Source organism: Rhamphochromis sp. 'chilingali' (assembly GCF_963969265.1).
Source record: "Rhamphochromis sp. 'chilingali' genome assembly, chromosome: 6".
In the NCBI taxonomy this organism is placed as follows: Eukaryota; Metazoa; Chordata; class Actinopteri; order Cichliformes; family Cichlidae; genus Rhamphochromis; species Rhamphochromis sp. 'chilingali'.
The window spans coordinates 12,408,133-12,422,564 of NC_137933.1; the positions used below are offsets into that span (position 1 = coordinate 12,408,133).

Genomic DNA, 14,432 nt, shown 5'->3' on the forward strand with positions numbered 1-14,432 from the left:
TCTTTGTTTTTACATTCATCGGGCCCCAGTATGCCCAAATATCAAAGAGAAATAAAAAATGCATGCAGTGGAAGAGTTTGGGTCTTAGGAGGTTAAAAGCCCACTAAACATTTGTTCCACTAGCTTCTCAGATGACAAAATGTGAATTGTAAAGTAACATGGATATGAGATATTTCCTGGTAAGTTGGTGTTATGAGATGACAATTAGAAAGATTACAGAGGGCGGAGGAAGGATGTGATTCGCTGGACGAGATAAGAAACGTATCTTACTAAGTAGTGCAGGTAATCTGTCCACCTTTATTATTTTATACATGCAATCAAAGGTAATTGAGCCACTGAGAATAGCCACATGATACAGAAAAGACAACAGAAAAGGTTTACTGATTTGAGATGATTGCAAATATGATGTGTGATGAATCCCACACCATTGGAAAAAACAAAAAGACATGAGCTTACTTTTTGACAACTTTAACTAAAGTCCAGTGAGTATCAGTTGAAAAACACCTTACATGTTACTCGATCAGGAATACAGCCCATGGGCCAATCCCACTGTATAAGCAACCAAACTGGCCAGTATTACACTGTTGACCGTCGTTTAACCTGAATAAAACACACAGCACTGTAACTTTATACTTAACAGCAGGATAGTGCACATGAATGGTGCTCAATCATTCCCATTTCTCTTCTTTTTTTCCAACTTCACAGTCTGAAGAAAACATTTTCAGGGCACAGTAAATCTCACTCAACCCCGCCCAGTTTAGGAGAAGCTGTAATACATACTAATCTACTCTGTATTAGTGGGGGCTCTGGGAAGATTGCATTAAATATGCGAGTGCAGAAGTGTACTGAGGTAGCAGTAAAAGAGATGCTGAGCGGTAAAACTGTTGACCTGGGATGACTCACAGTGGGGTTGTTTCTTTTGGCTGGGAACACAGAGGAGCACAACAGGAGCTCCTGCACTCGCTTGTCCACAGAGGTCTGGCAAAACCAGCAGCAGTGCCCTGGAGCTCAGGCGCCTTAAAGCGTCCCTGAAGCACTTTACTTGCATACACACCATTAGCGGTGTTCCTTCAGTGATGCCCTGTGACATCTCCTTGGTCTCAGAGCGCTGATAATGTTCAGTCAGAGAGGTCGGTTTGAGGTAACCCCAGCAATCTCCCTCTTGACCCTCAGCAGACAGCTGAGCTCATATTAAACTCACTTTTGACAAGTGCAAGTCAAATAACCATGACTCCTTGGTTCTTTCAGGCATTTAGTCTCTGAAACAGAACTGTCTTGTATCAATATCATGAAAAGACCAATCATAGATCCGACTTGCTTTACTGTATAAACATTGTACAGGTATCCTTCAGATTTTTTAAGAAGTCAATTCTAAAGAGGACGTGACAGAGATGGAACATGTGGAAACCATAAGGAAAAAGATATAAACAGTAATATGCTGAAACAGTTAAAAAGCAATAATGCTGTTTAACTGGAGGTGTTAAGCCTATCTGACATTTTTATACCTACTTCAGACATCATTCCCCTAAAGCCCTGATAGGTTTACATTTGGATTAAAAGCTTGTTTGGGAGTTAAACTACAGATGACATTTGACCACCAGTAACCAACAGTACAGCCAAAGTACAGATACATTTTTGAAAAAGAAAAGAAAGAAAGGAAGATTGATCCTCAGCATTCATCTACCCAGGATGCATTGGACACAAAAGCTGAGAGGAAAGGTAAAACTATTATGTAGCACTTGCTGACCTCAGTTTTGTGCACTAACCCATCATTACTGATGAGTACCCCTGAACAAATGTAGAACAAGCAGACAAGAGCTAATAGGCTTTAATTAGAGCTGGGCGATAGAACGATAACGATATGTATCGCGATATAACTTTTACTCGATAGAGAAATTAAGCTATCGCGATAGACCTCGCCGCTCTTGTCCTCTTAAAAAAAAAAAAAAAAAAAAAAAAAAAAAGGTCGGCCGATCCAAATTCAGTAGCGCAGAGCCGAACCAATCACAGCCGCAGCGTCACGTCGCGTGACTTGCTACGTACAGCACAAGTGCCAAGCCGCACGTGTGTTTGTTTGGGAAGCAGCCAGCGCATAATGGAGGAAATGAGTGTGCCGACTAGAAAAATCAACCGAGCGTGACCGAAGAGAAAACCGATGATGGTTGCAATGCCGGAGAGATTGTCGAACGGAAGAGCCATAGAAGTTCCGTAGTGTGACGGTATTTCGGCTATTTCAAGTCTGACAAAAAACAGAGTAGCGTGCACTGTAAATTGTGCCGAAAGTCTGGAAATACAATAAACTGGTGCATGCGTCACACTGTGCGCCGCGTTATTGTTTCGGTGAAATGAATTTCTACAATACTGTTACTGTTAATTCTACTCTCTGCAGTGTTTAAATGCTTACATATACACACAGTTACTGTCCCTCCACACATACGACTCGGTTCTGCTTCTATGCCGCAGCTTTGTTTACTTTTTCCCACCGAGGCTTCTAGACTTCTGATTGGCCAAAATTTCTGCACGGTTAGGAATCTAGCGCCACCTGCTGCTTTGGCATGTTCATAGCAGCGTTTTCCTTCATTTCTGCCTTTATGTGTGGACGGGATTATTTTTTTAAAACGAAAACGGAAAATCTCAGTTTTCAAAAATACCCGTGTACGCGTGGACGTAGCCTCAGTCTCTGACTGGAAGCGCTAATTCGTCATTCGGCTTTTGTCAGACTAAAGTAACTGTTAAAACTGTTTGAAAAGCTAAGCTATACAACAAGGAGAGATTGAGAATTTCCTTTTAGTTCTCAGTTTATTTGATACTGACAAAAGTTAGTCAGTTTTGTCTGTTCTTCTGTAAAACAAACTAAGATTTATTTTTAGAATTAATATTTTGTTTCTAAGTGGAATTTACAATTTAGTCTGTTTCATTTGTTCTATTTTGAAACTTAAACGCTTTAGCGGCTGCCTTTTGTGTAGTTTGCAATATTTGCCTTTATTTATCTGAAAAAGTCTCATGTTCCTTAAGTACATCTACCCTGTTGAACTTATTATGGGAAATAAATATTTAAAAACAAGCTGCTGATTATTTCACATTTTACTTGTGAGCAACGGCACATTTAAATCTTACAAATATAGTTATTTGGCTTATATCGTGATAGATATCGTTATCGCCTGAAATGAAAAAAACATATCGTGATATGAAAAAATCTCATATCGCCCAGCTCTAGCTTTAATATAATATTTCACCTTCACCCAGAGCAAATCATGTAACACTGAATTTGTAAAACAGGTGGTCAAAACTTCCATACCATACACAGTGCCACCATGGAGACAAAGAGGAAGACACACCAAACTATTTCAAACAGCGAATTTCTATACGCAATTAAACAGGAATTTAAGGCTTACTGTCAACTCAGTCATGGCGCAAGAAGGTAAAAAAACGTCAGGAATGACAGACAGCAGATAAGCACAAAATCAACACTAGGTGAAGCATTTGTCCCATTTCATGCATGCTTGTCTTGAGATCTTCAATCTCTCGGGTCAAATGAAGTCCAAAGCTGTCGAGGGCAGTGTGAGTGAAATACATTTATTCCCCCTTCAATGTCTAACCGAAATTTGAAGGCTGTCATAGCTCTTAACTGCCTTCATTTTAAAGGTTATTTACAATGAACCAAAACACAAGCTGTGTTTATCTAACTGGAATAACATGTCCTCACAGAGTGCGTTTTCATCTCCTTCTCAGTTATATTAATTGAAACAGTTGAGGGACAGAGCTTGTCATGATCTTAACACATAACTGCAGCTGCTGGCTGGTTTCCAGACCGACCCCCTTTGTAAGTGATATCCTGTATCACGAGTTTAAAAAAGAAAATGAAAAAAAACCAAAACTGTCTAGCTCGGGGTGGTTTTGTCCTTCAACTGACAGTCAGTAGAAAATGTCGGTGTGCTCTGCCTTGTATAGTATTCATTTACTTTAGCGTGGCGCCTGAGCACTGTCCTGGTCTTTTAAATGAGTCATTGCTAAATGACCTGGCCCAAGTGTGAGGGGAAATGACTACGTTTTTACTTTTGTCAGAGTAAATGAAAGCAACAGTTACCACCACTAAAAAACACATTGCAAGGAAATTAAAGTCACTCACCGGCAAACACTTTTCTTACTTGATGGTCTGTAAACCTGTGATCTGTGTTAGCAAAGCGCTCTATACTGCTCATACAAGCAATCATACACGTCACCACTCTGAATTGCCGTAATCCACCACATTATCTTAGATTTGTATTTGACAAACCACCACGTGTGGTCCCACATAACACAACAAGGTGCTGATCATTTTATTTTTTCCATTGTTATTTTTCAAATCATTAGACTCTATTAAAAAAAAAACTTTCCACTTGAATTTGCTTGTTTGGTGTTTCTTAAACCTAAATTCTGATTAACACTGGCATGACATAAGAAAAACTGGATTTCCCTCCATACCAGCTTAAACCAGAATCATTATAATGGAGACATTTGGCAGTCACAAAATCCTGAACTGAGGTCTGTGGAAATATTCTGTCACTACAAAGATTATGGGAGCAGAGGGATAACTTCCAGGAGGAAAACAAAAAAACCCCAAAACTTTTTATAACTTTATTTGGGGTAAAAGCAGCAAATGTTTCAAAAGCTTTTTAATGAAATTTTATTGTTGAGTTAATTGAGGTTACTACCTCAAAATAGATGCTCAACAAAGAGCTGCTGAGTGTCAAGAAAAAGGCTTCCAGAAGACTCTGTTTAAATTTTCTAAACAGATTACCAAAACTGTAAATTATCCATCACATATTTGGGAGTGTGAAGGAAAGGTCAGTCAAGAAATTGAAAGAATAATCAAAAGAGGTTAGGTGTGCAACTAAAAATACCTAAATTGCAACCCAACTTCCAAAGAGATGTGGCCTTTTACAGTCGGTCACAAAGAGATGAGGAGCAGATGCAGTGGCGCTCCTGAAGAAGCACAAACAGACTGATAACCACCAAACCAACAGGCAGTGTTAAGGTAAACGTCAAGTTTACGTTCAAAATTCTTTACATTAAGCTGATAGCACATTAACACCAACAGAAGTTAAAACTCTAACATGGATTTTATTTCCACAACAAAAAAAATCATGTGCTTGTGTTTTTTCTTAAAACACAAGCTTAAAAGAAATGAGATAAATTATCCCTTTGAGGAGACTTTGTTTGATGTTCCTTCCGCCCTTCCTTCAGCCTCTTTGCAGTAGCGCCGCACCTACAGTCTCTGCATTAATCACCAGCAGGCAGATATGCAATCTTACTGTGCAAACAATTAAAGGCTGCTCCTCTGCACTTAAAACTATTCACTCACGTTGCCGTGTTGTGGATTAACTCAACATGCTTACACATTAACCCCAGAGTCGCACAAATGAATGGCATTCCTTAGAGCTTCCTTGCTTAAACACAGGGTAATGAATGTGGTGTAGAGCTACTTGTTGCATGACTTGTTGTTTTGCTCGTCACCTTTGAAGTTGGCTTCTAATCTACTACTGTCAATTTGACTTCGCTTTGATAGCGATGGAAACAAATTACCATGTGGGGAGAGACTTTAAAAATACGCACAATGCTTAACAAATTTATTCGACCACCACCCAAAGTAAGGTTTATGCCACAGCAGGCTTAGATTAAGAGTGATGCTAATTACAAAACTATTTTTTATGTTTATGTAATGGTTCATCTAACAGCATGCGCAAGCACTTCAATCAAAATTATCTTGCTTTACTGATCCATTGTATCTATACATGTACCCGATGTGTGCGATTATAAATTATTATAAACCTCAATTTATATTTTTTTTATTCATTCTCCACTTACATTTGTTTCATGTGTCACGTTCGGGGTACATCACCTGTACGTAAGGGTCACCAAAATTGAACTTTGTCAAAGACGGCACTGAACACGGCATCAAGAATCTGAAAAGGTCCCGCGGGCCTCATATTTTTAATGCTAAAATTTAATTTCTATTGTTTTTCATGATTTTCAAATTTACCTTTTTACAAAACAAGCTTAAAAAAAAAAAAAAAAAAAAAAAAAAAAAGCAAAGCGCACAAATATCTTTTGATTAACTTGTCAATCTACAGTTGTTAACAGAAACATCAATATTATGCTTCAATTTCTGACTTGCTTCTAATTTTCTAAAAATATAAGCATTTTCTTGTTTTTATGATACATGACCTAATGTATTTGTTAAGCACTGTATAAAGAGGGGTCATAATCTATTATGCCCTATCATAATATTTTAATTCAAGTTATTTGACAGACAATTTAACAAGGTCATACAGTCAAGCTGGTTATACTGCGATGAGGAAATACTAAAATATGTCAGGAAACACTGCTCTGAACATTTTGAGTGTAAACAGCAGGTGATCAGGCAATGTGACAATGAGTAATACGACCTCTCATTAAAAGTGGACATGGTAACCGTTAAATATTACCTACAGACGTTCTTCTCCCAGTTTCAGCTAAAGTCAAAGTCAACCAGGCTGCTCTATTAACCAGAGCCATCAAGTTTTTAGGTGAGTAAAAGTTACGTTTTAAGTCGTCAGTTCAAGGATGAGAGAATCTCGGAGAATCAATTTAAACTACAAAGCTAACAGAGATATGATCAGGAGAGCTGAGATCTGTATGCAAAACAGGTATTTAATAACACACTTCAACTGCAGTGTTATAGCAGCTTTTTTAAAATAGTTTTATGACATAATCAAAAAATTGTACGATGACGTCTGATCTTCTTGGGTGGGGGGGGGATTAGGTCTCAAATGATCCATTTTGTACTTCTTCTACAAACCAGCACTCCTTCTAATGGCCATTAGAAAGAGTGCTGACTCTAAAAAGAAGTGTGATTGTATAGATGTGCATGAGAAAAAGTCCCAATGCTCGACTGATTTATGATCTCAGTTAAACACTTTCCTTAGGAGAGTGTGGTCGCAAATGCAGGTTTTAAGTATTACAGACATCAAATTGATGTTCATTATAACAAAATTCCCATTAGGGCTGTTCGATATAACGATATATATCGGATAATGATATCAAAACATCTATAGTTTCATACGACGCCATCGTTTGTTTTGTGGTGTCGCAAAATAAACTGTTTACTGCAATATTTTTTCATCATTTTGATGGTCCCTGTAGTGGCCTAATAATTTGTTAAAGTTCTGTCTTTCTCTTATATTTAATATGACCACACTACTGACGGACAAGCGCCTGTTTTTACACGTTGTCGTTAGCAACCACAACGGTAAAACAATGGCGTGGCTCCGCCGTCCGCTTGTTTGTTTTGCATATTAACCTTTCACAAAAGCTCAAGATCCTGTTGAGACTTTTCAAAATAAACTAAATTGTGAAAGAGTATGCAGACTGTTTACAGATGAGAAGCGTTAGGTGCTAAAAATAAACCTTAGACTCAAACGTTGGAACAGGCTTTCTAGAGCACGCCGTGTAATAAGTACAAAGAAAACGGCGGCCGTTACAACTTATGTCTAAAAATGTATAGCTTCATGCATCGGTTAAAATGGGGCGACCGTGGCTCAGGGGTTGGGAAGCGTATCTGTAACCGGAAGGTCGCCGGTTCGATCCCCGGGCTCTCTGTCCTGGTCGTTGTGTCCTTGGGCAAGACACTTTACCCTACTTGCCTACTGGTGTTGGCCAGAGGGGCCGATGGCGCGATATGGCAGCCTCGCTTCTGTCAGTCTGCCCCAGGGCAGCTGTGGCTACAACCGTAGCTGCCTCCACCAGTGTGTGAATGTGAGAGTGAATGAATAGTGGCATTGTAAAGCGCTTTGGGTGCCTTGAAAAGCGCTATATAAATCCAATCCATTATTATTATTATTATTAAAAGTCTGAACTCCAGGTACACAGCGCCCAGATGAAAACACTTCACGCAAGTCGAGCTGCCCGAGATTCACAGAATTTACAGAAAATGTTACATTTTTGTGATTTATATCGTTATCGGGATGATAGATGTCTTATATCGGAATATGAGATTTTGGTCATATCGCACAGACCAATATGTGCGATATGACTCCCATATAGGAGTCTCACAGAGTAAAATAGACAATAAAGCACAGTATGCTTTTGGGTGTGGCTAGCTTGCAACTGAAAAGGTTTCTCAATTAGTTTCACCCCTTATGGTTTCAAAAAAACAAAAATGTTGTCCGACAAAAATGCTAAACTCGAGGCTTTAAACAGAACTTAAACAAATGGGTGACAGCATTCCTGTTCCTCTTATGTATACATTGCATGACTGAAACCCAGTGACTGTATGTTTTGCTTACCTCCAATACTGGCCCCGCCCCCAAGATGATCTGCTCCACTCCACTAGCAAAACCCTTCTGACTGAGAGCAGTCAGATGATGAATGAGGAAGTTTGTGCTTTGCGTCTTCCCAGAGCCGCTCTCCCCAGATATAACAATGCATTGATTCCTCCGTCTCTGCAGCATGGCGTGGTAAGCCACATCCGCCACGGCGTAAATATGTGGCTCCAAATCTCCCAGTGTATGATTATCATACATCTTCACATACTTGGGGTTATAGATGGGCAGGAATTTGAAGGGGTTAATGACGATGAGGATGCTTCCAACGTAAGTGTAGATCTTTTCCTGGCGGAAGCGGGAGCGCAGGTTGTCCAGCAGCGTGCGCTCGTTGAGCTCTGGCAGGCAGCACATATCTGCATGGTCACCCTGAGATTCAGGCTGTGGCAGCAGTCCACGCTCCATCAGGCGCCTGCGCTCCTCTGTGACCTGCAGCCACATCTGAAGGCTGCCGCCATAGTGAATCGAGCCATCCAGATTCTTCTCCCTTAGCAGGAAGCGGTAATCCTCGCCACCTGACAGCGGCCGGTGCTCTAGTGCGATACGGGGCCAGAGCATCATCCTCTGCACGGGACAGTCGTTGGGGTTCAGAATCCATTCTTCACCTCCAAATTCTTTCACCTCAGCCAGAACATAAAACTTGGAGCGGTCCAACTTGAGCCGTTCAATGACACGTTCAATGGCTTCAGCGGCTGTGGTGGTCTTGCGGGCGCTGATTGGGCAGTAGATTGTGCCTTCTGCCAGGGCGCCTGGGTAGATGCGCACGGTTAACTCCGAGTTCTCGAAGCGCGGCCGACGACCCAGGGTGCCCATGCCACCAACGCCATCACGAGCACTCATGGTGGATCAGGAGCTCCCATTAGCAGCAGCCCGGCACTGGCATGTTCTTAACTGTGTCGGAGGATCCACCAATTCAAGACATTACCACTGCAAAAGAAAGAACAAAAAGGTTGATTTAAAAAAAAAAAATAACAACTTGATAGCTTGATCAGCCATTTTTTCTTCTAAATCAACAGCCAGACTTCTTTAGTTATCATGACAAAAGCAATGAAAAAATAAACTTCTGTTCAACTCATCATAGCTGACTTAATCTAGGGCTGAACGATTATGGAAAATAATCTAATTGCGATTTTTTGCCCCAATATTGCGATTGCGATGCGATATGCGATTATTTTTTAAGGTCTTTGTCTTCTGTATTATTAAACAAAGACAAGCAATACATCATATAGTATGGCCAATACTATATTACATTAATTTTAAACTGTTCTTTCCTGGAAGACAGACCTCTGTTATGATGACATGAGGTGATGCATGAATTGATGACTGACATTTTTATTTAACTTCTTCAATCACAACAGTATATTTGAACATACACAATAGTTTATTTTTAGCTTACAAACATCTGCGCATAAAGTGCTGACAAGGAACCCTGGTGTAAACATTAAAATGAAAGTCAGTACAATGTGCAGATTGCAGAAATATACATTAAAAAAATCAGTGGCTTTACCACACTCAGTTTTTCGACATCTGTGAACTACTAGACAGTCATTCAATTAAAAAATAATATTAAATAAATAAAACTAATAAATAAAAAATACACACATCTTACTGATCTCTGCAGTCAGTAACATTACACATAAAGTGCAAACATAATAGCAATTGTATAAACACACACACAAACACGCCTTTAAAGTTTAAAGGCGTGAAATTGGACGGTCTAGTTCTGATTAGCGTCACCGCTGTCTCGGTGGAGTTTAATAAACTCGGCCGTCTGCTTCTTGCTATCTAAAATATAACCAGACACTGGTGTAAATTCTCGACTGTCTCATACTTCTGTTTAATAAGTTTTCTGTTTGACGTTTAGTCAGCTGTGTGAAAACCAAGGAGGAACCCACCCGGGGGATTAATAAAGTTTTATTTTATCTAATCTAATAACTTTAATCTCAGCCAAACCGATTTACTCACGAACAAACAAAACACTGAAAAAAGCCCAACAATAACATTTTTAGGTTGTCTAAGTGACTTATATATTACGTTTAACCCGAGCAGCGAAACTCCGCGGTGATCTGAAAATGATGTGCCGGGAGTTGTGCCGTTCTCGGCCGCATCAGTAACCCTCGAGCTCCCGGCTAGCTGTCGAGCTGGTGGGTAGCAGACGCCTCTGAAAACGTCGAAGCACTTTTGCAAATATGGGATATCTTGATAAACCGAGCAGATATTTGATGTTTACACAACTACTTTCTCGCCTGAAAATATGTTAAAAGTTTATTTTGTGACCCTGAAAGATTAGTATGAGTAATTTTAAAACTTAGTAGCGGCCGCCATTGCTGGAAACTGGAGTTTGGCTGGGCCGCGCTATGAATTCTGGGATATGGTAGTAATTTGGACAGCCTTCGGCGCGTCGCTGTGACGTAATCGGTCTACAAATGCGGCCTCAGGAGGATGCAGCCCATGAATTTGGACATGTCCAGAGTATAATCGCAGCCTTTGCGGTTAGAAAATTGCACTTGATCATGTCGCGATATTATCGCAAATGCGATATATCGTTCAGCCCTAACTTAATCTAACCTCAACAAGTACAAATTTTTTTTTTAACTCCTGGAGGCTTTGAGAACGTCTCTGGGCTAAAACTGAAATGAACCTTCGAAAATCTAGTGAGTTAAGGCCAGGCATTTCAGCGCAGCTCTCTGCAATCTGCCCGATTACAAAATCTGGCAGATTATGACACAAAGACCATGTGCTGTTATGTAATCTGCCAGTGGGCCAAATTTTTTTTTTGGATCCTGACATGTACACTCATAGAAAGGAGAGGCCATGAGGATCTACAGGATTACCATTAGCACACACCCACACTGCCGAGCACACACACATAAGCTCTTGCCAGCAGCTGCCATCCTCTTTACTCTATGCACAATCACGCCATTCACAAGTTCCCGCTTTAATACACAGCAGAGGGGCATCACGGGGCGAGCAGAGGCCACGGACAGACCAGGACAGGAAAAGAGCTGGAATTAATGACCAAGCTGCTAAGCAAAGACCACCCCTGATAGAATCAATGAACCTAAAGTTGCTCTTGAAAGGTCAAACATCCATGTACTCTTATATAATAAAACTAAAGAATACAGCAGCCCACATCCCCCTTTGAAACAAATGATAAGAGTTCATATTCACTACACTGTGTTCAGGTACAATCAAGCATTGCAAGAATACAGTGATAGGATGTAACGTCTGCTTTTAAAAAACAAAACAGAACACTGGAGGCAAACTGTAGATTTTTGTTCATGTTCAGACTTGCAGTAAACAAACCTCATAATTACTTGGCAATTATGATCATTTATGCCATATAAGACTGAAATTTAAAAAAAATTAATTAAGAACAAGGGAGACAGATTTTTTTGGTATGTGTGTCTACCAACCACATCTGAAGCCTCATCTAACGATGGCAACATTACAGTCTTGTGTGTCATCACACCCACACCCATCCACACCCACATATTAATTCATAAAAGCAGTTTACATATAGAACGTTATATAATAAAATTGGTAATATGCTCATCTAAAATTCGACATCCCAGGAATATTCATGTAGCTTGATAGTAAACTGAATGTGCCCAGGCTCATAATATAAAGACTTGGCAAGAATCGAAGTTGATTTAACTGTTACAGTGGTCACAATCTCTTTTTTGCCTTATGAACGTTGCTGAATAAAGGTCAAAGAAGGTTCTTTGTTACTTAGAAACAGGAAAAATATCACATTTTGACAATAAAATGTCACCACTTGACCATTTATGTCATGATTAGCACATGAATTCACAAAAAACATACATGGACCTTCATTTGAATTATCAAATGAATCAGCTCATTCCTGTCAGGTTCAAAACTGTACAGAAATTCCCTTTAGGTGCTCCTGATTCATAACAATACTGAGAAAGGAAAGCACAAAATACCTGGCAACAAACCCCAAAAACATGATGCTTCCAAGTACAACCTGTGTGGAGATTGAAAATGGCCTTAATCCAACCCCCCCCCCCCCCCAAAAAAAAAAAAAGAAAACCACTTTTTTTTTCCTGCAGCTGTCATTAGGAAGGTTTAAGACATTAAACTTACAGAATTGTCACTCCAAGAGGTCATTTATATTTTTATGGGTGATGTACTGATTGGAGACCGCTTGTAATTGCGTTGTACCTGCGACAATGACAATAAAGACATTCTGATTCTGAACCTGTCAATGGCACCCAGACATTTTTTTCCCCCCAGTATTTTATCGCGCAAACGCTGACTTGTGTTTGACCATATGTGAATTAATATAAATATATATTATGAGATATCCGTCATAAAAATATCTTGTTTTCCTTAGAGGAATCATTTTAGTTTGAAATTTATCTTTAATATTACAATGCCTGAAAATAAATTGGATCAATTTCCTCACCAACTATTACATGAGCACCATGACCCCAGCAGAAAAACCCTGGAAAACAGGAAATGGAACAGGGACACATATAGTAGGTGCACAGAGACGAGTACAAAGGACTCCAGCAGGGAAATGATACAATGCTGCACCCATCCCTGGTCATTTCCTGTTGCCCCATATCCAACTCTGTGTGTCACTTCAGCAACTTCGATACAAACATGTGCCATGGTCCACATACAGGCGCACACAGAATTATATATATATGCATTACTTCTTTCGATCTTATATAAGTCACTCAGTCTTACTGCTCACTACTGAATCCATAAACTGGAATTAATTGAGTGCAATGTTTTCCTGTTTGTGTGACTCGACTGCGTCTGTGTGTATCAGCGTGTGTTCTGATCACTGGGTTAGGGCGTCTCGAACAGATGGTCAGCTCGCTGCTTAAAGGATAGGGGATGGGGGGATTTAGGGTTGTGGCAGTGCTGCACAGTGCAGGGCCATGCTGGCAAACTCGCTCTTTATCATCACATGAGGACATTCAACTAATAGACATCTCTGGGAAAACCTTACTAATCACAGGACATCTTCCACCATCTTCAGTCACTGAAGCGATATGACAAAGTCATTTCATTGATAATCAAACACATTAAAGGCTAATAATTATCAGGGCTGCAAACCAGGCAAATCTGGCATTTCAGTGACAATATGTTCAACTCCACCCCCCCAAAAAAAAACAAAAAAACAAAAACAAAAAACAGAACAAAACTATATTTTTAGATTTAAAAGGAAGATTGAAAATGCAATTGTTGCAAAATCTACAGAATTTTTAAAAGGTGAGCAGATAAACATCAGGTTTCACAATTTTGATATTAACTAGTCCTGTAACCTACAAACACAGAATATCCAGAAAAAGAATATAATAGACCCGAGTTCAATTAATTTTTATTTGGTCTAATAGAGTACTGAACAGTTCTGGAAAAAAAAAACATAATAATAAAAAAAAAAAAAAGTTTTTTGTTTGTTTGGGTGGATGCATAAACTACAAAAAGAGGCCATTGCAGACCTTTTTATTTCCCTGGTTCACGTCACCCTTTATATTAAATAAGCAAGTGCTTCTTATTAATTTTATTTATAATTTACCTGTCCAGTACAACAACCTGTGAGAGCTAATATTAATAAGCTACTTTTTTTGTCCCTCTTCTTAAGAGAGTTAAATTAACTAAACGAAATATTTTGTTCCAACATACACATCTAGCACCAATGGACATTCACATCCTTCACTGATCGCATGATTCACATTGTGCTCAAACAATCAAAAACGTAAGAAAGGAAATATTTCTGGTATATATCGTTTCACCTGAGTGCCATGCCTGTGCGTCTGCACACCAACTTAAAAAAGGTCTGATTTTAGATAACGCTGAGGTTTGTGCCCTTAAGGAAGTGACAAAGCAGATGGTGCACAGCTGGATGAAACCTGCAGTGGCCTATTCAGCTCCTCAAGCAATTGAACTAGAAACAGACCTGTTGCATCACCTGGGTAGTCATGGATAAGGGCTTGTTGTCAAGTAGTTTAATCTGGAATCAGCTCAAGATTTTTATTTTTTTACATGTCAGGAAAGAACCAATCTCACCTAATATATCAAACAACTTCAATCCCGGGATTCCCGCTTCAATCT

The 14,432-nt window shown here is 39.6% G+C and overlaps 1 protein-coding gene across 8 annotated transcripts in view; it reads right to left on the bottom strand.

The window, feature by feature from the left end:
* myo9aa (myosin IXAa) overlaps window positions 1–14,432 on the bottom strand; it is a 100,347-nt gene that overhangs the window by 69,537 nt on the left and 16,378 nt on the right. For all 8 annotated transcript variants that reach the window (XM_080884979.1, XM_080884974.1, XM_080884977.1 and 5 more), the window contains exon 2: window positions 8,307–9,269. In XM_080884979.1, the coding sequence (XP_080741105.1) occupies window positions 8,307–9,182 (876 nt within the window). In that variant the 5' untranslated portion in view covers window positions 9,183–9,269. The remainder of the gene's footprint in view (window positions 1–8,306; window positions 9,270–14,432) is intronic.